General features: G+C 47.2%; 1 protein-coding gene across 1 annotated transcript in view; it reads right to left on the bottom strand.

Moving 5' to 3' along the window:
• The window catches only part of LOC119097417 (metabotropic glutamate receptor), a 194,481-nt gene that overhangs the window by 137,546 nt on the left and 34,435 nt on the right, over positions 1–22,500 (bottom strand). Inside the window, exon 6 of the mRNA XM_037220459.1 lies at positions 10,410–10,573. Coding sequence (XP_037076354.1) covers positions 10,410–10,573 — 164 coding nt within the window. The remainder of the gene's footprint in view (positions 1–10,409; positions 10,574–22,500) is intronic.

Below are 22,500 nucleotides of genomic sequence, written 5' to 3'. Positions count from 1 at the left end.
ATGTATGCCGATTCCCTTGCCAACGGAAGATGAAGCACGCTTGCTGTTCAACGGTTGACAGAGGTACCACTGTCAACCACTGAACAGTTAGGGTTGTCATAGTTGAACTGGACACAATGTTCCAACCTACGTTGTATGTCACACACAGCTGCAAGCACGGACACACCCACCCACACCCACACCCATACCCATACCCATACCCATACCCACACCCACGCCCACCCACCCACCCACACCCACACACCCACACCCATATATATATATATATATATATATATATATATATATATATATATAATTTTGCGAAGATGGGTTCTAAGTAGGCGGGTGAAAATGCATAATTGAATGCCCTGGCAGCTCATTTTGTAGCATTATGCGGCGATGAAGTTGTGATTTATTGTTAATGTCCCATACGAGGCAACAGTCGTAAATATAAAGTAAGAGGCAAGAGATGGAGAGCAACAGAGCATGCTATGATTTGATGTACCGTCTGCTTTGGTAAATTATATCTGCGTTGTGGCTTATAATGGAAGCTATTCGTTCATATGACAAGAAAATTCCCAGTATTTTGTGAACACAACCCTGAAATATGTAAGGTTCTCTTTGCCCTCAATTCAATACCCATCTAGCGATGTGTTTTTCTTAGATTCCAGCAATCTATGCTGAGATCAGATCCCTGGGTCCTGGATCTTGATCTTGAATTGGTCACAGGAAGAAACCTGGTAAATATCAATTAATTGCGCCTTAACTGAATTTCATAAAAAATGTCAAAAAGATGCACCAACTGACGAATGTTGTGCAAGACACGATGACGTAGTCAAACAATGACGCATTGAGGAACATATCTACTAAACAGAGAACTAGTGTTGTCTAGAACAGTCTTTTGCACTGAAAAGCATAACAATAGCTATTAAGGAAGTCCTTTCATCATCTCTGATGTTTGCTTCAATATCGTCAAAGGCGGAACATTCCCCTTAATGTGAAACGTGATTCGTGATCGAGGCATGCAATGAGCAGCGCAATTTAACCCTAGCCAATTACTTTTTGTCGCTGGAACACCTGATGCTGGATCACCGCAAACACGAATGTTTAAGTGGCTACATTTATCTCCACCATCAGGACAACACAGCCGATAAGGTGGTTTGTTTGCGTGACCTCTCCGTGACGTCATCCATGTCTGGGTGACTTACCCATGGGCGGCGCGCGGTAGGCGGCCCATGGGTAAGTCACCACAATTAGCACAGGGTAAGCACAAGTTCCCGTGCGTCAAGCTCAAAAAAGAAGGTTTGCAGTGTTTAAGAAGGCACGGCTGAACACTGCAGGCAATTATCATGAAAATGGCTATCTCAGTTCAAAACATCATACATGTGTGGAACATTCCCTGCAACATAGTGTCCACTTCCGTGATCGTGTGCCAGATTTAATTTTGCATATTTCCCTTGCAATGCATTGGCAGCAGCCCGTGGTGTCTAAGGGCGGACCCAGCATTTCGTCAAGGATGTGGCCACGTTTTATTGCATTGTATTTTATTCTATCGTATTTTCAGTGTATTCATTGCTTTAATTGTATTTTGATTGCATTGCTCCTGAAACTTGATGTTTCCCCTTCACAAAAATACTCAAATTTCGGTTACTCCATTTCTGGATATTTACTTTTTAGGTAGAAACTATTTTTCGAAGTGTATCGTGGAGGGCTCAGCATAGTACGTAGGTACATGGGGGTTTTACTTTCTCAAGAGACGGTTTTTTCGTCTAGGCCATTCTAAGCCTAGGTATTTCGAAGAGCATGCAACAAAATCATTTAAAGTGGACTACTATATAACATCCAAGGGTGGTAAAACTTGCCGACATAGTGAATAAGGTCGGCGATAACAATGTTCAAATTCACGCGACACTTGGTGCCTCATATGATAAGGTGTTTAATCCATTTGCTTCAAACATCGATGGCAGTGATCCTGCACTATCATATGATGATTATGAAAAACTAAGAGAAGCATGCACATTCTATTTACCTGAAAAGGTAAAAACTGTTATTCCACATAGCATCAGTGCACTTAACCTTATGCATGTTAACGTTCGGTCAATCCTGAAGAAGCAAGATGATTTAAGTAGTCTGCTTGCCCGGACTGATATAACATGGCATGTAATTTCTATATCTGAAACATGGCTGTCTGCAGCCTTGCAAACTCATTATGACTTACCCGGATACCAAGCTTTCTACTGCAGCAGATCAAAAGGGGTAGATGGTGGATCAGCAGAATACATTGCTGATCATCTTCATCCTATACAACTTAGCAATCCAGTTTTCTCTACAGCTGAATTGGTTTGTGCTGAACTTCTCTGTGACAATGCTAATATTATCATTTGCCAAATTTATAGGTCACCCAACACTGACAAACACCACTTCAACTCAGAGCCAGAACAATGTCTAATTTGGCTTAAGAAATGAACAAAGTAACATCTATTACTGGTGATTTCAACTTTGATCTGTTCTCACTTAATACCAATCCCAATGTGCAAGCATTTTTCACTAACATGCGTTCAAATGGCTTCTTTCCTGCAATATCCAGGACAACTCGATCTTGCTATTCATCATGCACTCTTCCAGATAACATATTTTGCAATGTATCATCAAAAGTGATGCATACAGGCATTCTCCTTCATGATTTGTCTGATCATTTCCCTATTCTTGCTTCCATGAACTATGCCTCACACCCACACTCCCCTGATGTTCGGATACCTATTACCACATTTGATTACAAAAGGCTGGAAGAGTTTAAACAATTCCTTGTTGGTCACCTCGTTGATATTGAAAATGAGCCAGAACCTGATACTATTGGAAATCAAATTGTGTATGTTTACAATGCCGGGATCACCGGGTTTTCTCACACAAGGCACATTCCTCGAAAAACTAGCTCACGCAGACCATGGGTGTCACCTGCACTTCTTCTATCAATTACACATAAAAGTAAGCTATCTGAACAGAAATTAAAGAAAACCGGTTCCCAAAATGATGCAACATACACTTCTTACCGTAACATTTTAACTAGATCTCTTAGGCTAGCCAAAAAGAGATACTACAGTGACGAATTCACTAAACATTCTAGCAACTCCAAGGAAACATGGAAAACATTACACACTCTCATAAATTCAAAATAAAAAAGGATGCAGATCCAACCAGGATTGTTGGGGCTAATGATACAATTATCACAGACGATCCGGATATCGCAGAATCATTTAACCACTTCTTCACTGAGATTGGACAACAGTAAAAAAACAAGATTCATAAATCATCATTCGACCCCCTCCAGCTCATCACAAATCTGGAAAATGAAATGGATCTGCCCCCCACTAATGAACAGGAATTAGTTCTTAACATCAATGTGCTAAACAACGTCGGAGCTGGAGTCGACAATATTAATTCAAAAATATCCCAGCTATCTTATAAGGTTATACTCAAGGCAGTTCTCCATCTTTTCAACAGCTGTTTGTCCTCGGGGATATTTCCAGGCATTTTCAAAAAAGCCGTGATTAAACCCATCTTTAAAAGTGGGGACTCGCAACTTGTTAATAGCTACAGACCTATCAGTATTTTGCCGTTTATGTCCAAAATTCTCGAAAAACCTATATATAACAGACTCGTCCTTCATCTAAACCAAAACCACCAAAACCAACCGAAACCAAAATCACCAAAACCAAAATCACCAAAAGCAGTTCGGATTTCAGAAGAACAAGAGTACTTACATGCCAATTCTTCTTCCGCAGAAAACTATGACTAAGGCTTTTGAAGACGGGGAATATTTGTTAGGCTTGTATTTAGATTTGAAAAAAGCTTTTGGCACTGTAAACATAAGCCTTCCTCTGCGTAAACTTTCTAAATATGGTATTTGATGAAAATCTCATGAAATCATATCCTCTTATTTGTCTGGCAGAACTCAATTTGCAAAAATCAGGAATTATCTATCAACAATCAAAAACGTAACAATGGGGTACACCAAGGATCCATTCTCGGCCCAATTCTCTTCTTAATGTACATAAATGACTTGCCTAAATTAAGCAGTAACATGATTTATCTGTCTTACGCTGGTGATATTGCGATTGTTTTCAAAAATAGAAGTATTGTTGAGCTTCAAAACAATGTCAATTCGCTTTTGCTTCTAATGACTTCCTGGTTTGCTGCTAATTTTCTTTCCATAAACGTATCAAAAACATTCACACGGCATTACACCACCCTTTCTTCACATTTCCAAATAAATCTGCAAATTAATAATTCACCTATTGAAGAGAAAAAATAATTAAAATACCTTGGTTTTATCATTAACAAATGTCTCAAATTTACAAGCCACACTAATTTTGTTGCAAACATAGTAAGTAGAAATATTGGAATAATAAGTAGGGTTAGGTACTTTATTGATAAAACAACGTCACATCTACTCTATAACACTTTGATTCTTCCTTATTTAAATTACTGCTGCTTGATTTGGGGTATAAATTATGCCTCTCAACTAGATAGGTTAGTAATTTTGCAAAAAAGGGCTGTGCGTCTTATAGAAAATGTGTATCCTCCACAAAGCTCAGAGCCAATCTTTAAACGATACAAAGTTTTGAAACTATTGGATATTGCTAAATCCCAAATGTTAATTGTCATGCACAAATTTGTAACTTCACAGCTCCCTGCATCATTTGATTTTATTTACAAGGTCTACGAATCAAATGACATGGATATGAGGCGAGCAAAAAAATTGGACCAACCTTTTTCTAATCGTAACTATAGACTATTTACAGCATCTTGCCTTGGTCCTAAGCTGTGGAACAACATTATGGTTTCATATTTTTCAAGAATAACTGATATCCCTGTGACAAAAACCATCGTTAAAAGCATCATCCGCAAGCATTTCGTAAATACATATTGACTTAACCAACATATTTGAAAACATTGCAATCATTTGTGCTGTACATATCCAACGCACTTCATATTTAACCTTTTTCATGTTCCATAATCAATTTCCGACAGCTAAAGTCATGCACATATACCAAAATTCACGGGGCTGGCTCCGGGAGTTCTCCCAGCAACAAGCTCTGTTTAGCTGGGTGGGCTCCCTGGACATCCAGCTCAAAACCCAGCACGAAAATGACCAAGTAATTGCCCCCTCCGACTTGTGTGACCGTATAGCCCTTACTAACACGGTGAATTGAGTGGTTGTGGCTTATTGGGCGGTTATAGCGGGCTGCCATTAGCTGACTGGCTAATGACTACTTTAAGCCTTCTCATCTATGATTTTTCCCTACCTAGTACATAACACAATTCCTTCGGGTCTGCACCACCTCTTCGCCTGCTTCTTTACGTTTGTTTCATCTTCCCAGCTGGGAGTGCCGCGACTTGATTTTGTTTTCTGGTGTTAACGTACGGTTTACCGCGTCGCTGGGATTGAGGGAGGGGCGCTCCTGGTTACCTGTTCTTGGGTAACGGCATAGAAAGAAGAAGCTTTTGAGCGAAAGTTTTGGTGACGGCCACAGCAAAATACTACAGCGCGCATTTTACAATCTTCATGGGGCTTCAGTGGCTATACATTTCATCCTACCATACCAGCAAGCCTTTCCATAAAGACCCTTTACCGCACCCTGCGGCACCTTGGTGCCTTTCTTAGGCTCCATCCTAATCCGGCGACAAAAATGTACCGTGATGTTTAGCTGATCGCTCACTTCGGTGACAGACCGGCAACAAATCAGTGTATTTCGGATGGCCTGGCCTGTCGGCCAATTCACTGTTTTTACCAGCCAACTTTCAGTATCCCAAACTGGACGGTAAAAAATGCTGAAACAGATCTAAACATGGCGATTCATCTAGCCACAAGAGGATGCTTCGATCTTTGTTGTGTAATTGGAATATGTTAGGCTGGCGCTGACTTTCTGCGGAGGAGGGGTCGCTTTCACCGGGGCTTCGCAAGTGGCATTCACATTGCAGTTTCGCAAATGCCTATCTCGGTTTAATTTTTGGTCCTAGTTGATATTATTGATTGGCATGTAAGGGAAAGTGGGTGAGATGATCGAGTCAAGGCAGAAATTGGCATGTGTTTATTCAAACTGTCTTTTAAAGTCACAGAAAAACGACAGAAACGGCTACTGACACCGAAACAGTCGCAAGCACCCAATGCCCCAGAACTAAGCAAGCAACGAGCTTTCCTTCCTTTGATGAGGACCGTGGGTTTAAGGCTGGGGGCTTATGAAATTCCGCAAGGACACGCACCACGTTAGGATGCTTGTGAAATGCCAATCGATGTCATTGTTGCTTTTTCCGATTGAGCAAAGTAACCAGTCAAACGATCATAAAATCAGCGTTTGTACTATGCACCTACATAGTTCCTATTCTATTCAGGCCACAAAACCCCCACTCAATTAGTACATAACTGTGCCAAATCTGGGAAGACAAGCACATAATGGGGGATGTTTGCGTATTTGTTTACTGCTCAGCCCCCACACTCATCTTTAAAACTATGCCATTGCTTGAAATGCAAATATTTTATTAATGCTTCGTTAGCAATGAAGAGACGATTTTTCCAAGTCCAGCCTTCACCCAATATTAGTCTTGGCTGCTGGAAGCTGTTTTTATAGCCAATGATATAGGTAAGAAGGGGGCAATAACGAATGAGAAATAAGGTGGTATAGGAAATATATGCAATGAGGTTGGGGGAGGAAACATTCCATTCACATATCCCTCTTAACCAAGAGATTTACTTCAAATAAGAGGCGGTTCTGTGGGATTTTGGTCCTACTGCCTTGGAAGTCAGTAGAAAATTGGTATTTAGTACATTTGATATTTTTAAAACACATTTAAGCTATGGTTATATAAGGACAAATGCACGAGTTCAATAAAACTAACAATTTCGCGCCTTCGATGCGTCCAAATCAACGAACGAGCTTATGCTGAGTTTATGTATGCAAAGTATGGTAGAAGCGGCTAGAGTCGGCAAAAATTGATTTTATGCCTCGGTGGTGGAAACACATCCCATTTCATTGTTCAAACTGCAGGATTTCACTAAGTTTAGGCCCGGAATTTCTGATACCTTTGGTTTGTGAAAGCACGTAACAGTCTTGTTAAGTTGGACTGCAGCCGTAAATGATTGCCTTTTTGCTTTTTTGTTTTGTTCGCTTTTGCTTAGCGTCACCAGAAAATGAAATAACTGGTTTTTGTGTTCTTCGAACGGTTCTGTGATCCCATCTTTCCATGACCCCGATCCATCCTTTTTCCAGCAAGCCCCTACTACCTCTCGTCCAACATTTTCACAGTCTCCGTCACCTCAGTTTGAGCCCATCCCGGAACACGACACACTCCTTCTTCCCTTCTAGGCAGCCAAGAAAACCAGTTTGAACCAATATATACACATTGGGGGAGCGCAGCGAAAGGCGCTCACAAGGCAGCACATGTCGCGCCACGCTTGGAGCGTTCCAAAGGTATGGTGGAGAGCACCATGGTGGTTGGGGTCGGGCTCCAAGCGCACACGTGGTTTTCATGACTGGGCGTGGCCTTGAGGAGGCTCGCATGTTGGACGTCATTCCCGAGTGCTGCGTGCCACTGTTAAGAATTCTGCCATGCGCTCAGCTGCCCTGGCTCTCGAGGTCCCTTGTCGTCTTTTTTCGCGGTCGAGGATGGCAAATCCAACCTAAATCAAGCTTAAACGTGAAGCCGCGGCAAGTTCCGAGTGTGAAAGAAGACCGTTTTTGTGATTGAACTATCCCATTATCTAGCGCCGGTGTGCCTGCATTCTTCGCAGGAGCGCTTATCCTGGCGTTAGTTGAACGACATTGCAAGAATAAACTTTTCGGTTATGTGCATGACATTGCAAGTCGCGGTGATGAAGGAGGCTTTCGCTGATAAGCCGATTCCTGATTGTGCTGCTGCGCATGGACGTCATTACCATTTCATGTCATATCACATAGGTATTCACTGCCTATCACATAGACATTCGGAACGTCATATCACATAGGCATTCGGAATGTCATATCACATAGGCATTCGGATTGCCATATCACATAGGCATTCGGAATGTCATATCACATAGGCATTCGGATTGTCATGTCACATAGGCATTCGGAATACCATATCACACAGACATTCAGAATGTCGCTGCTGGGGACGATTTTATCCGCAGACATTCGTTCGGTGACAAAAAAAGAACACACTTTTACCCACCACGATAACATCGAAGTCGAACACAAGAATATGGCTCGACTGCTTTCCTTTTGCTAGCTTACTGGCGACGAAAACAAAAGAACACTGAGTTGTTGTAAGGCTCCTGATCATACCGTGAATGGTTTAAGGGAGAGTTCCACCTTTGTATACGGTTTTGAACTGAAACAGCCATTCAAAAAATTATTCGTGCAGTTTACGGTGCTACCCTTCTTAAGACCTAAAACACTAGTTTCTGAGCTACATACCTGCGACGACGTGTAAACCATTCCGTGCAGATTATTTCAAGGCCATTCAGGCATGCATGACACCATGGAAACGTCATTCATATCCTGCCCCCCCCTCCCTACATCGATCACGTGGTGTTCCTAACCAACATAATTCCACCCAACCATGCATCACATCGTTTTCTATCACTTTTAATTGTGCCAGTTTCGATCTCAAATCATGATTTGCACTAGATAGGATAAGAAGCTAGACATGGGTGCTAGTTATTACGGAAATATGAGTTGTAATGGAATAGCTTAATTAAAGCACCATAATTGAACGTGTGAATGGTGTTACATGCCGTAAGCTCACGGATAAACAGGCAAGAGCACCACGGGAAAGGGTCAGAACATGAGCATGCAACGATGCATGATGCAGAAAACACCTCCAGCGCTACCATGGCCATATTTCTGCAAAATTAAGTACCACAAGTGAGTGCTGAGGTTGACAATTTCGCATGGATAGGTCAGCAGCACCATAACGGCATGGAAACATTACATGACACAATAAAAAATGACGTATTGAGGAGCACATGTTATGAGTAAGCTTATTTCATTAAATCTGATGCTTGCTTTAATTTCCTCAGTTGTGAAACATTTCTTCCAAAAGCAAAAGCAGTAGCTTGCACACGAATTTCAAACCGCATTGGTGCAAGTACCATCACATTACGCGAATATTGGAATGCTGGTGTTGGTAGCAGAAAGGGGCGTGGCCAAAAAAATTGTAGGATTTTGACGCCCTATGTTTTACTTTTTGGTTATGCGACACAAGGTCAGCTCCTGAAATATGTGTGGCATTTTTGGCATTATTAGCTCCGTGTCCTTATATCACTTACGAACCTTCGAGCATCCTCCTATTCCCGGAATGCCTAATGACATTCAAAGCTCAGAGGACGTATGCCCGCAAGACCTACTGCTCTGAATACCTACGTTTGGTATACTTTCGCTCGGAGGACCTACTCTCCGAAGACCTACGCTCAGAATACCTAACCTTGGAAGACCTGCTGCCGTGAATGGTACGCTCGAAAGACCTGCACTCGGAAGGCCTACTCCCGGTATGCTCGGAACCCTGCTCCCCGCATACCTCCTGGCGAAAAACCTGCTGCGTCTCAGATTTTGTTCACGTGCCATGAACGATCAACGGCTGTCACTACACAAACACCAGTCGCTCCTCCATGCCCTGCCCCCCCCCCCCCCCCCTCCTCCTCCTCCTCTGCTCCCAAAATCTTAACCCAACTCAGCGTTGCTGATCATGTGCGCCACTAGCAGGCAAGCTGATTCTCAATAAACGCAAGGAGTCATACAAACGCGTGTGGCTTGTCATAACCCGCATTTCGGACTGGGATTTCGAGCTAGCTGTTAACTCCACGAGCGACGCCACCTGCGGAGCGGCGGATCACCTTACAGATCACAAATGACACTAGCCGCCGGCGCCGGATGCAGTCTGGACGTCTGAGATACAGGGCGACTGCAGAATGTCACTACCTATCGTACAGCACTGCACCAAGTTTGGCACCAACTTCTCCAATCTATACTGGCAAACCGCGCTTTATGAAACAGTTAACATCGCGGTGGAAAGTTCGCGTCCCGCTGGGCCCAACTTCAGGCCACACGCTCTTGTTTAGGAAAGACGCTGTATGTCCCCTGCAGCTGGGAGCTACGGCCATGTAACCGGACCTTTAGAGGAAGACTGGCCTCCCGAAACAACCGAGAGAGGTACAACAAAACTGTTGTGCTTCAAGGAGTCCCATGCATTAACTGATGCCAGAAAAAATACAACCATGGCCTCAAGCCCAAGACGGACGGTCTTTGAGAGTAACAGGACGCATTACCAGTCGTAATTTCCATCCTCAGCAACGTATAACAAAACCCCGCCGTAACTGTTCGCGGCGCCGCTGAGGTCGTGGCCGGAAGGAACCGGTGAAGGCGCGCGTCAGGCGGGCGCCACGGGCTGACCTGAGGTATCTTGAATAGCCGAAGCAGGTTGGCCACCTGGATGGAGGTGACGCTGGAGGCGGCGCCCACCACGCCTGAGATGACCTGGTTGACCTGGTTCCGGATCTGCGGACTTGTGCCGTCCGGACACTGATACTCGCCGTCGTCAATGTTGCTGATGGAGCCTGCCGGCCGACGAAGATAAGCGTTACTTATCATCCGCGCCACTTAGCTAGGTTGCCACTTGCGCGTAAAACTTTCATCATGGATCACGGCGTGTATGAGTGATAATACGACTCTCTTATGCCACCTTCTTGTAGAGAAGCCAACAATGGCGACGTTTGCTAATACACGTGGTCAAAGATTGTCATTGTGCATTGTCAGTGGCAGAGCTTGCTCATGTTGACGTGAGTTGATCGAGGCCGTAGCCAGTGGTGTAAACATAACCATAACCAGTGGTGTAACCATAACCATGACCAGTGGTATAAGCATAACCAGTGGTGTAGTCGAGGGGGTCACATGGGTCGCGTGTTGCCACCATATGAAACGTGAAACAGCAACAGTAACGGTCTAGCAGTCTGACTTAGTCTTAGCTTTGTTAAAATGCTACCTTGCACTCAAATTGTCATATTTTGTCGTAAAAATTATAAGCGCTTCGCGCCATTAGCCTAAATTCCGTCCGCTACCAAAAAGTATTTATGTATGGCATGATAACCACTGCATCGTTTTCGCAACCCACTTTTATAAATATGGGTGAGGTCCATGGGTGGGCAGCCGAAGTATTCTCAACTCGAGTTTGAAATTCCGTACTTCCGCTGCAAGAAGCTTGTCGTCATTACGGCCTCAAAAGTGCATCAACGGTACATGACCTGGCTGCAGAACAACGAAATAGGCCTATGTATCTTTACAACGGATAAGATAACACACCCCACAGTTACCGTCTCGAGAACATCATACTTAGATGTGGTAATGCTCACTATATGTAGGGCTTGGAATTGCCATGAGTGGCCGAATGGCACCTCCATTGACGACCTTCTTTATACGTAAACTTGAACAAACGGCACCACCAACGCGTGCCTAAACCCCAAATTCTACGTCAAGTATTTTAATGATATCCCAGGTATTTGAACACAGTCACGATGAACTGTTGAAGCTTGCTAGCGATTGGAATTATTTTTTCTAGACCGTCAATTTCACCTCGGACGGGCCTAACCTATCAAAGGAGGCAATATGTTTTGGCAACGTTAAGACAAGTTGATGGTAAATTGTCATAATTGCCAGTTTTATGCATCGAAGCCATCATTAAGGAGTAATTCTTCACCGTGTGTCATCCCATCCCACGTCAACAAAGAAGAACGTCCTTCGCTCGGAATAGCAACGCACCATGCGGGTGCCATCCAGCCAAAACACCAGCTCCTTGTTCACACCAAATATCCATGATCTGTTCATGGCGAACAGTAGTGACAAACAGGCCCTATGTCGGCCAGCAGGGGCACAATTGCTGAACAGGGACAGGGATGGCACCCTGAAGGACCTTATGCATTGGTCGGAGCCAGTGAGGCAGTCAAGGGAGGCTCATGAGGCTTTAATTCCCCCCCCCCCCCCCCCGTGCCTTCAGGTTCGTGCGCGTTTTTTCAGCACGACACTCCCGAATATGTTTCCGGAATCTGGTGTTCAGGAAAGCTGTTTTAGTTTGAAACATCATGGAAAATATCCATGGGCAGCGATATGTAGCCCCCACCCATCGTAACTTAGCAACTAGACCAGCGGATAGTCGTGAAAAATGCACGGTACGCAGCTGAGGTAACTGTTCAAGGCACTATGACAAACCAGCATTGATAGCTCATTGATACGCTGAATGCCGTACCTATCAACGTTTGTGAGATCCGCTAGTCTGTTCGCAGTGCGTAGGTGCTATCGATGAGGCTGGGACTCGTTCGTAAAAATAGCTCCCCATCGCAAATCACGTCAGCCCTCCCGTTGCAAATCACGGCTGCGCCCCTCGTCGGGGGCCTCGTGACGTTGAAAGGAGATCAGATAAATGATGATGCAAAAGTTCACATCCACAGCTAGACAGCAGAAACGTCCTGTATTTGTCAAAGGCCCTAGCATCGAACCATGGGCTCTCCGCGCCGTTTTAAGCAGGGGCCAGTGAGGCCTCCTACGTTTATGTAGTGCCAGATGTCCCTGCCAGAGGGCCTACCGTGTCAGGGAGGAGACAGGTGTATGCTGTGTCCCTCTGAGGGCCTCCATATGGACCAGGGAGACCCTGTCCACGTATCACCAGACTGGCAGCCACCAGGAGCTGCAGACTGGGCGGGACCAGTGCTCTTCAAACTAGGACCACAAGATTTTACTCGTGCAATTTCAAAGTTGATCCTCTGAAAAAGGAAATAACAGTTACAGAGGGATGAGCAAGGGAGCTAATCCGTCCCAACTCTCAATCTGAATATCGCAGAGGTGAAACCTGTGCCCTGGAATACTTTCTACGTGTGTACCAGCGGATGTCGTAAAGCTTTTGAGAGAACTGCTTCCCGTGCCACTGGATGTTAGCTGCGAGACCGACGCCGCGCGGCCCATGCAGGCCGCAACACTGGGGTCTGTGTTCTTTCGGCCTCGCGGCTAGCTCACATGCTTAGAACTATTTGATTAATTTTTCGCTAAAGGATTCTAAAGACAGGATTATTTCCTCAGGGGAACAAGGGCTGAATATTTCAATAGAAATGTTGACCCTATGTCGATCTTCAATATGCGCTGGCGTCCAATCCACAGCCCCTCAATAACTTTGTAAAACCCTGAGAGAATCTGACAAGACCTTTGACAGGTATTGTTTTAAAGAAAGGGCCAAATTAAAAATTTTAACCGGCTTGGCCGCCACGCTCCATTGTATGCGTTCAGTTACATCCGACTTTATGTAATGTTTCTCGCATCTTAACGCATGCTGATTTGTACCTTCTAATGGCTTTTAATTTCTAAGTGGTAAAAAGCGAGGGGCTTTATTCTTTGGAGAGGAAATACCAAGTTCCAGGAGGTCGTGCCACAGAGAAGCATGACACCTCCATTGACGAAATCCGGGATCCTCTCGTGCAGCAGGACGTCCTAAATTATGCGCAACATCTCGCCAATCCACTGCAGCTGTCTCCGGACGTTTGCTTCTGGTCTTTGCTCTCGCTGCAGCCTTCATCGGACGTTTGCTCCCGATCCCTGCAGTGAGGCGCGAGCAGCGCCGGTCGACCGGATCGAGTTTCGGGTGAGTGTTTTCGGCAGTCTGCTGGCTGCGTCTGCACCGGCAGCAGCTCGCAGAACACCATTGTAGATAAAAGCAAGGTAAACAAAGCAGTCCGGCCCTTGCAGGACGACGGCGGCGACACACCCACGACTGCAGCCGTTAGGTCCTGGCTCTGCACTCGCTGTGTGCCGGGTCTCCCCTGACGAGCTCAGAAGGTTCGGTAGTTGCGATCTGGGCATCTGCCCTACTAACCTAGTCTGGCCCTGGTCTTGCCCTTAACCCTCGCCCTGAGAGAGGGCTCAGAGGTTCCTAATACCTTTTCCGTGGTAACTTCTGCTACCAGCAGCATTCACGAGCAGATTTGACGATTTCAAGAGTATACGATTCAAACCTTAATGACACACATCTTACAGCATTTGGGAGGCATTTCCAGTGAGTTTTCCCCAGGCATGTAGCTTGTTTGGTTCTTGACATATCCGAGCAGGCCAATGCAGTAATAGTCTATATTCCTTTGGACTGACATGAGACACCAAAGCTTGCATGTGTCGAGGTACCCTAGTAACTATCTCAAGTTTTTCAAGAGCATTTCAACGCTCTCTTCCGCAGCATCACAGCATTCTTTGTTCTTGGGACAACAGCGGGGGCCTTTAAAGTGCTAGTTTAATCTTATCATCTGTTATCTGACCCGTCAAAAGCCGCACTCACTATTGTTCAGTCACACCTACATGATGCAGTCCGACTACAGCTTTCAAATGCCGCTTTCTATGCGGCTCTAGCCTTCTTGCCGAGCCTACTGAGGCCTGGCTTACTTGCCTACTTTGTTAGCGAAGGCGAAAAATTACCGTAAGGTGAGGATTAAAAACCGTCCTTTAAACTGGTGAAGTGAAAAAGTTATGCATTGATTTCGCCAGGGCTCAAGACTACAGTCATGGTCATTTGCTGACCGAGTCCTGGTTGTTGGTTTGAGACGTTAGTGAGGACGAGTACATTCCATGAATTTTGGGTGCTACCCACTGTATTCTAGCTGGATGAGGGGCAGAGGCGTGGTGACTTTTTTTCCGCTTTGAGAGCGTTGTAATGCATACAATCAAGGAGCGCTCGTTACAGGAAGTTCAAGTGTTGGGAACGAGACAACTTTGAACAGGAGGAGCGAATCCCAGCGCTCACGTCGAGAACATTGTGAAAAGGATCGCTCGCCTCACGTCAAAGCGCGGCAGGTGCATGAGTTCGGGCTCGACCTGAAAACTCAAGGCACAACTGAACCGTCCTATCATTCCGGTAGTGTCGGGGTGGCAGACGCTTAGAACCGAACTTCGAAGCTCGCGTAGGATGGCCCGCCGTTTTCAATCCCTGGCCGCCGTTGCCGAGCGCCGACCGTCGTTTCCGAGCACCGGCGGCCGCTGCTCGATCTCGGCTACCTCAGGGTGCTCTCTGTCATCGGATATATTGCCGTAGCACGGTTCACGGGACAGACGGGCCAGAGAACAGCCTGCGGGACAAATCAAAACAGCGCTCCTAGGGCACATCGGAACACCGCTTTGGGACACATGGAGACAGCGCTCCAGGACACGTGGAAGCACCGCTCCGGGACATTGGGAACACTGTTCCCGGACCCATGGAACCACCACTCCGGGGTCTATTGGAACACTGCTCCGGGACACAGCGAAACACCGCTCCCGGGACGCATCGGAACACTGATTCGGGAAACATCGGAACATCGCTCCCAGGAAACACGGGAACACAGCTCTCGGGACAGCACAAACAACAGCGTCCAGGGCAGATCGAATGACGACTCACAGGACACATGGGAACATAGCTCTCTAGACACATGAGAACACGGGGTCCTGGACAGATCCGAGTACTTTTCCTAGCCCAGACTAGAGCCGGATTGTGTCCGCCAGCAACGTTCGTCGGCTGTCCAGCCGGACTTTCCCGGGGCGGGGGGCTGCGGCGATAGCACGTGGTGAGCAGCCTTATGCGAGAGCCGGTCCGTCCAGCGATCCGTGCCAGGGGGCAGTGGACGTCGCTGTGCCGGCTGCTCCCGCTCCTGCCAATGGCCAAGCATGTACAATTTTCCGATGGAGTGCGGTCAACTCCACGGGTGCGGACGCCGGCGCCAATAGTAATACATCTGAGAGGGAGGGGAAGAGACCGGGTCACCCGCTCAACACGAGCAGCCCCTGAATAAGCCACCCACTGACCGGAAGTCAGCGGTCGTGCGGACCCCTCGACGCGACGCGGCTGGGACCGCCAGATCCAGACCTCGTGCTCCAGCACGCTACAGGCCAGGGTCTTGCAAACTCAGGATTCCATTTTGTGCTATGCTGTACAAATTCGCCATTTTCTAAGCTGCCAGAATAAATGTTCAGTGAAACGCGAACGCTGCAACAATTTAAACAAATGGAACTACCACAACAGGGTAACACCGCCACTGTGCACAATATCACCGGCCCTGATATCCCCACTGAGGTCCGCCATTTCATCGGTATTCCTACAAAAGTCCGCCGTAACATCGGTCGTGGTGTCCCTGCAAGAACCAACTACAAGACCGATCCTGGTATAACCTGGGCAGGCCACCATGTCACCGATTCTGTTATTCCCTGGGCAGACGGCCACATCACCGATCCTGGTATCCGCCGGGCAGATTACCACACCACCGATCCCGGTACCCCCGGGCAGACCACCACACAACCGATCCTGGCATCCGCCTGTCAGACTACCATATCACTGATCCTGGTATCCGCCGGGCAGACCACCACATCACTGATCCCGGTATGCGCCGGGCACAGAACCATACCATCGATTCTGGTATTCTCTGGGTAGACCACCATACCACCGATCCCGGTATCCGCCGGGCAGACCACCATACCACCGATCCCGGTATCCGCCGGGCAGACCACCATACCACCGATTCCGGTATCCGCCAGGCGGACCACCATACCACCGATTCCGGTATCCGCCAGGCAGACCACCATATCACCGATTCCGGTATCCGCCAGGCAGAGCGGAGGACGTTGGCGGATCACAGGCAGAGCGTAGGGGTGGCTGCTGATTGGACAAGATTTCGGCTAATCGACAGCTAATTATCAACAGCAATGTGGCTTCTGGAACAGGCCATTGAGAGCTGCGGCGCACCGGCAGCAAAGTCCGCCCACCAATAGAGCCAGCAGACGCGTGGGGAAATGGAGCGCCGCCGGAGAGGCAGACCGTACCGCACAGCAGCGTGCTCGCAGATGTGTGTGTGTCGCTGACGACTCCGCCAGTATTTAGTGCGCGCCGCTTTCGAATCGAATGATGTCCTCTCAGGCTGCATGAATGCATCTAATGAAGACGACGCGAAACAACGACGGCGTCAATAATAAATGATCCATAAAACGTAATTTAGTGGGCGGGTCGTCGCGTCCAATAAAAGCCAGGAGCACGTCTTTGCGCGGACATACTCGCGTGAATATTCTAGAACCGTCCGTTGGAAACTATCTCCATTTCATGGGTACAGTTGACCCCGCCCCACACGAGCGCGTCCTATTCTAACAGCCACCTGGGTGGGTATTAAAGAACAAGCACTGGCGCCCAACGGGACGTCCATTGCAATGCACGTTGGTGTGTGTGTGTGTGTGTGTGTGTGTGTGTGTGTGTGTGTGTGTGTGTGTGTGTGTGTGTGTGTGTGTGTGTGTGTGTGTGTGTGTGTGCGCGCGCGCGCGCGCGCGTGCGTGCGTGCGTGCGTGCGTGCGTGCGTGCGTGCGTGCGTGCGTGCGTGCGTGCGTGCGTGTGCTGTGTGTGCGTGCGTGCGTGCGTGCGTGCGTGCGTGCGTGCGTGCGTGCGTGCGTGCGTGCGTGCGTGCGTGCGTGCGTGCGTGTGTGTGGTGTGTGTGTGTGTGTGTGTGTGTGTGTGTGTGTGTGTGTGTGTGTGTGTGTGTGTGTGTGTGTGTGTGTGTGTGTGTGTGTGTGTGTGTGTGTGTGTGTGTGTGTGTGTGTGCGTGTCTGTGTGTGTGTGCGTGTGTGTGTGTGCGGGCAAGTCTGGAACCATGCATTCCCTGTGCAAATGTACAAAGAATGTAAAAGGAATGTACATTTTCTTTACAAATTAGACCATGTCTACTAATATCTTAAATTAGTTAATAAAATATTGCCTAAAAGATGCGTGTCAATTTACGGCAATGACTATCGGCAGGACCAAAGGCGTGATCACGATGGGATGGTTGAGACCTCGCTTTTAGCCAGCTCCCTCCTTTGTCAGTCTTCCTGACGTCGCCATTGCAGACATGTTTGGTCTTGAGACACGAACATTTAAACACATTTTGTACTTAAGGCCAAAAGCATTGGTTTCAAATAATCATCGTCGATCCAGCGCATCCGTCGATTGAAACTCAGTTCCGAGGAGGGGGGGGGGGGGGGGGGGGGGGGGGGGGGAGGGGGAAGTTCCAGGACACAGGTGAAGATGCAGGTCTCCACGAACCGTGCAGAAGTCAAATCCCGCCTGACGGAAAGGCTGCCAGAGGAAAAGCGCACCGGGGCATTACATGCGATCTGATGGACGTCAAGGGGGTTCCAACCAGCATTGTACGTCTGAGGTCAGGACTCAAGACACTCCTTGAGCGAGGTTGTCCTGAGGCAATTGTTAGGCCTGAGCGGTACGCAACCGTTAGCCCCACCACTTCCCTTAAAATGTGTCTAGGCCTGTCACTCGTCATGTTTCGACACGTAAATGCACCAGCAATGACACGTATCTCGCGATCGAACAGCGCTACAGGATGCATCATCTTCTCGCAGTCTGCACCCGGGTCCATGCTGTGAAAGTACGCACATGTCTTAACACGCGCCTGGGTGGTCGGCTAGATACCCGTCGCTCGGATGGGGGCGGGGCAAACTGACCTCTCTGAGATTTCAGGAACTAAGAAAGCTAGAGACACCAAATTTACAGGGTGTGTTGATCTATACGTGAACTTACTTACGTCATAGTTTGAGGTTCCTAGGTCATGACCTTCAGGTCAAATAAGGTCAAACAAGGTCAATTTCCAGGTTAGACCCCAAGGTGCCCCCAGAACCTAGGCAACTGTTTCTACGCAAAAGATCACAAGCCCATTTGAGGTCAGTGACATTGTTTGACCTTTTGAAGGTCATGGTTACCAAAATTATGCAAGACTGCTCTGAGTTTTGCATTTGAACAAACCAGAAAGAGATTACGCTAGGCAGTATGTTCCTAAAACAAAACGTCGACCTGGGTCATCTTAGGTCAATGACCTGTTCTGACCTTTAAGAAGTCAACGGAAGATGTATAATGCGGTTCCTGCCGTCAATAAATTCGAAATGAACACCACAAACTATCCCACACAGCAACCCCTTGAGTAACAAGTCGAGTTAGTTTTGACCTTGGTCTGAGCTTCATAGCTGACCTTAGGTCAACGTATTTTACTCATTCAATTTTTGTGGGGCCTAAGAAAGCATCTCAGAAATGTATGACTGTCAAACACTCCGTTATTGTATCAGATTGAACGATTCCCCAGAAATTGCCTTCACTGAAACCACGACCTGACTCTGACCTGCCATAGGTCAGCGACCTTAAGAGGTACATACAAATGTTCATGTCAAACCATCCGCTACTCAACTGTCTACAGCCATGCAAAATTTTGCGTGGCTAAGCCGCTCCGTTCGGAAACCATTCCGAAAAACCTTCGGGGGGGGAGGGGGGCAATTTGACCCCCCACCCGAGGAAATGTTAAAATAAACGACAGCCGGCAGGGGGACTTCACTCGGGGCAATTTGACCCCCCACCCGAGGAAATGTTAAAATAAACGACAGCCGGCAGGGGGACTTCACTCGGGGCAATTGTCCTGGCCAGTTCCACACATCTAGGAATGATCCAAAGTAGATGGGTTGGGGGTCGTTTGGCGACCGAGGTCAGCACAGGCTCAGAGCTGTCACCTGCCGTCATGCGACTCAAAGATGCCAAACACTAGGCCTATGCCGCCGAACCCACTTTGAAACTGATATTAAGCGTGTCGGCAGAGTTGTGGGAAAGCTGCGCGCCTGGACAACCAGCGCTACGGGACCCGACTCCCCTCCGCGCTCACACTTTCTGCCAGGGTGAAAGGGTATCACGATATTACGCCAGGGGAAAATCTCCTTCCGAAAGAAGTCCCGCATCAGTTACACGCGATATTACTTTTACTGCGCGAAGCTTATACATACTTTGTTTTTGCGGTACAGACTTATGAAAGACATGAATGGGTGCTACATCAAAAATTTACACCTCAAAGGTTATACACGACGTTACACCTCCTGTAAAAACGTGTGCAGTCTTCAATTATGCGCAGCATTACTTCTACTGCAAACACTCCTACGCGACAAGAACACTTCTCGACAAAACTTACACTGCAAAAACCTTTCCTAGTCATTACTTGTAAAGCAAAGACCTAAACAGCCTTTACCTATATGCGGCATTTCTTCAACCGCAACGATTTATTGGTTACATGAGTGCTACACAACAAAACTTGAAAGCAATGAAAAACCTTTATTTAAAAAAGCCAATGTTCGCCAATATGTCTACTGTAGCAACCGATACATTTTTACTTACCATCAATTTTATACTCCGGTCAATACTTATATGCTACATTTGTGCAATAAGATACAGGCCATAATCCACAACTTACCCCCTCAGCACTCCAATTTATTGGTCAAGCCACTGAAAAGCGGCATCACTTCTGCTTGAAAAGTTAAACCCATCATTGAGATCTTGCCACCAAAACAGCCTTTGCTGTCACGCCAAGCACTACAATTCCACAAAATCGCACAACATAATAAATAAATAGCTTTCCGTATCAGCACCACGAGCATTTCATTGGAATATTGCCGTCCGAGTGCGGTTCCCTCCTAACCTGTGAACTATTCCTACATCCCCGCTGGATGTCCACATGTTTGGCACTCCACAGCGAGCATCAGCAGCGGACGTAATGTTGAGCGTAGGAAGGGACCATTGAAGGTTTTGTGGTAGAGGCCATGACAATTATAATTTTTGAAGCATAAGTCTTGTCGTGTAGCGCTAATGTTGCGTGTAGCTCTTTGCAGTAGAAGTGACGTCATGCGCAATAAGTGACTGTATAAGTGACTGCAGCAAAAGTAATGACGGGTGTGGGTTTCTGCAGTAAAAGTTTTGTCGCGTAGCACTAATGTCGTGTGTACGTATTGGCAGTAGAAGCGATGTCGTAGCACTCCTGTCGGTAGGAGTTTTGTTGTAGCGCATGCCGTGGAACAGGGTGAGACAGGCGGCGCCATGTAGCCTCAGCATTTGAGTGCTTCGTGAAGTCCTATTAATGCGCAGGACCCAATACTAATAGCTTTGATCAAGCCGGTCCGAACAAACCAGTGCCATTCCGGTTCGACGACGTCATGCTGGGGCTACCGACATCGATCCAATGCTGTTTGGTACCAGCCTGTCAGACTTCCTAAGACGACAGAGTCAAGGGTGGCCAGGTCGTGCATTCTGCCCGTCCTCAGTCGATGCTGGAGACGCATCAGCCTCCTTCCCCTAAGACGTTCTTTGAGCTTGGGCTGCTCATCATGAAATAGGCTCTGGGGTGAGGTGACTGGGGTCAAGTTGCCGACCACGCATCGTAGGGCGATCAACGAAAAAGCTCTGGCTATGACTACCTTAAGCCGCCATCTGCCAGCACCGAACTGGTGCCCTCAAGCTTCTCCCTTGTCTGGACGGAGCTCTGTGACCACCTCGGTGTAAATACAAGGCGAGAGGACAGCGGTGTACAACACAGCGGGAGGACAGCGGTGTACAACACAGCTGAAAGACAGCGGTGTACAACACAGCGGAAAGACAGCGGTGTACAACACAGCGGAAAGACAACGGCGTACAACACAGCGGGAGGACAGCGGTGTACAACACAGCGGAAAGACAGCGGTGTACAACACAGCGGGAGGACAGCGGTGTACAACACAGCGGAAAGACAGCGGCGTACAACACAGCGGAAAGACAGCGGTGTACAACACAGCGGGAGGACAGCGGTGTACAACACAGCGGAAAGACAGCGGTGTACAAGAAGGTGCGAAGCTGGTGCTGTGTTACCGCAACTTGACGGGAAACTAGTCTTGCGAGTGGTAGAAAGGCGCACGTCGTAGCCTTCGCAACACTGAGTTGCAGTGATGAGTCGTGCTTTCCCTGTGTTGTCTTGAGCTCATGTTATTCGTGTTAAAAATAGTTAGATCCTAGTATTCACGTTGAAAATATTTGACCCTAGCCAATCCATGCTACGTCATACATATAACATGGAAATCTAAGCAGAGATAGATGCATAGCTGGATTTTCTTCGTAAAGCGCGCTGTGGTGATCTTGCTGCGTCATTCACAGAGCCAAGTCAAGGACCAAGAAAGTGCATACCGCAGCCAGCGAGGCCCACAATGGTAGAGATCACGGCCATCGCCACACAGCTCGCCCGGCATTCCACTGTGAACAATGTTCCCTACTGTCTGCCATATGATGTTTACATGTGCTCCGATCGAAGGAATCATTTGACCATTCACGAAGGTTAATCCGAAATAACTTTCAAACTGCACAGTGGCTATCCTAACCACAATAGTCGTAATGTCTAAGAGACCATCTTCAAAGCTGTTTAGCATCTTCTAACAATACGTTGTCGCAATAAATGGAACAATTTTCTGAGCATTGCCTTCGCTGACAGCCATGGCCTGCCTTGGCGCAGCATACGCCAGTGACCTTACAACAGATATGTTATTATTAAATGCAATATATTTGTTATTCAAGCGCTTAGAGCTGTTCCAAATTGGGCACAGCTGCGCCAAATTTTCGTAAGGCATGGAGGTGAGATGCAAGAGCAAAACCAAAACCACTATAACTAGAAAACCGGTTTTACGAATC

Source organism: Pollicipes pollicipes, unplaced genomic scaffold (assembly GCF_011947565.3).
Source record: "Pollicipes pollicipes isolate AB1234 unplaced genomic scaffold, Ppol_2.1 Scaffold_4295;HRSCAF=5057_pilon_pilon_pilon, whole genome shotgun sequence".
NCBI classification, from domain to species: Eukaryota; Metazoa; Arthropoda; class Thecostraca; order Pollicipedomorpha; family Pollicipedidae; genus Pollicipes; species Pollicipes pollicipes.
Note: the sequence above shows the minus strand (reverse complement) of the source record. Positions and strands in the feature narration are given on the sequence as shown.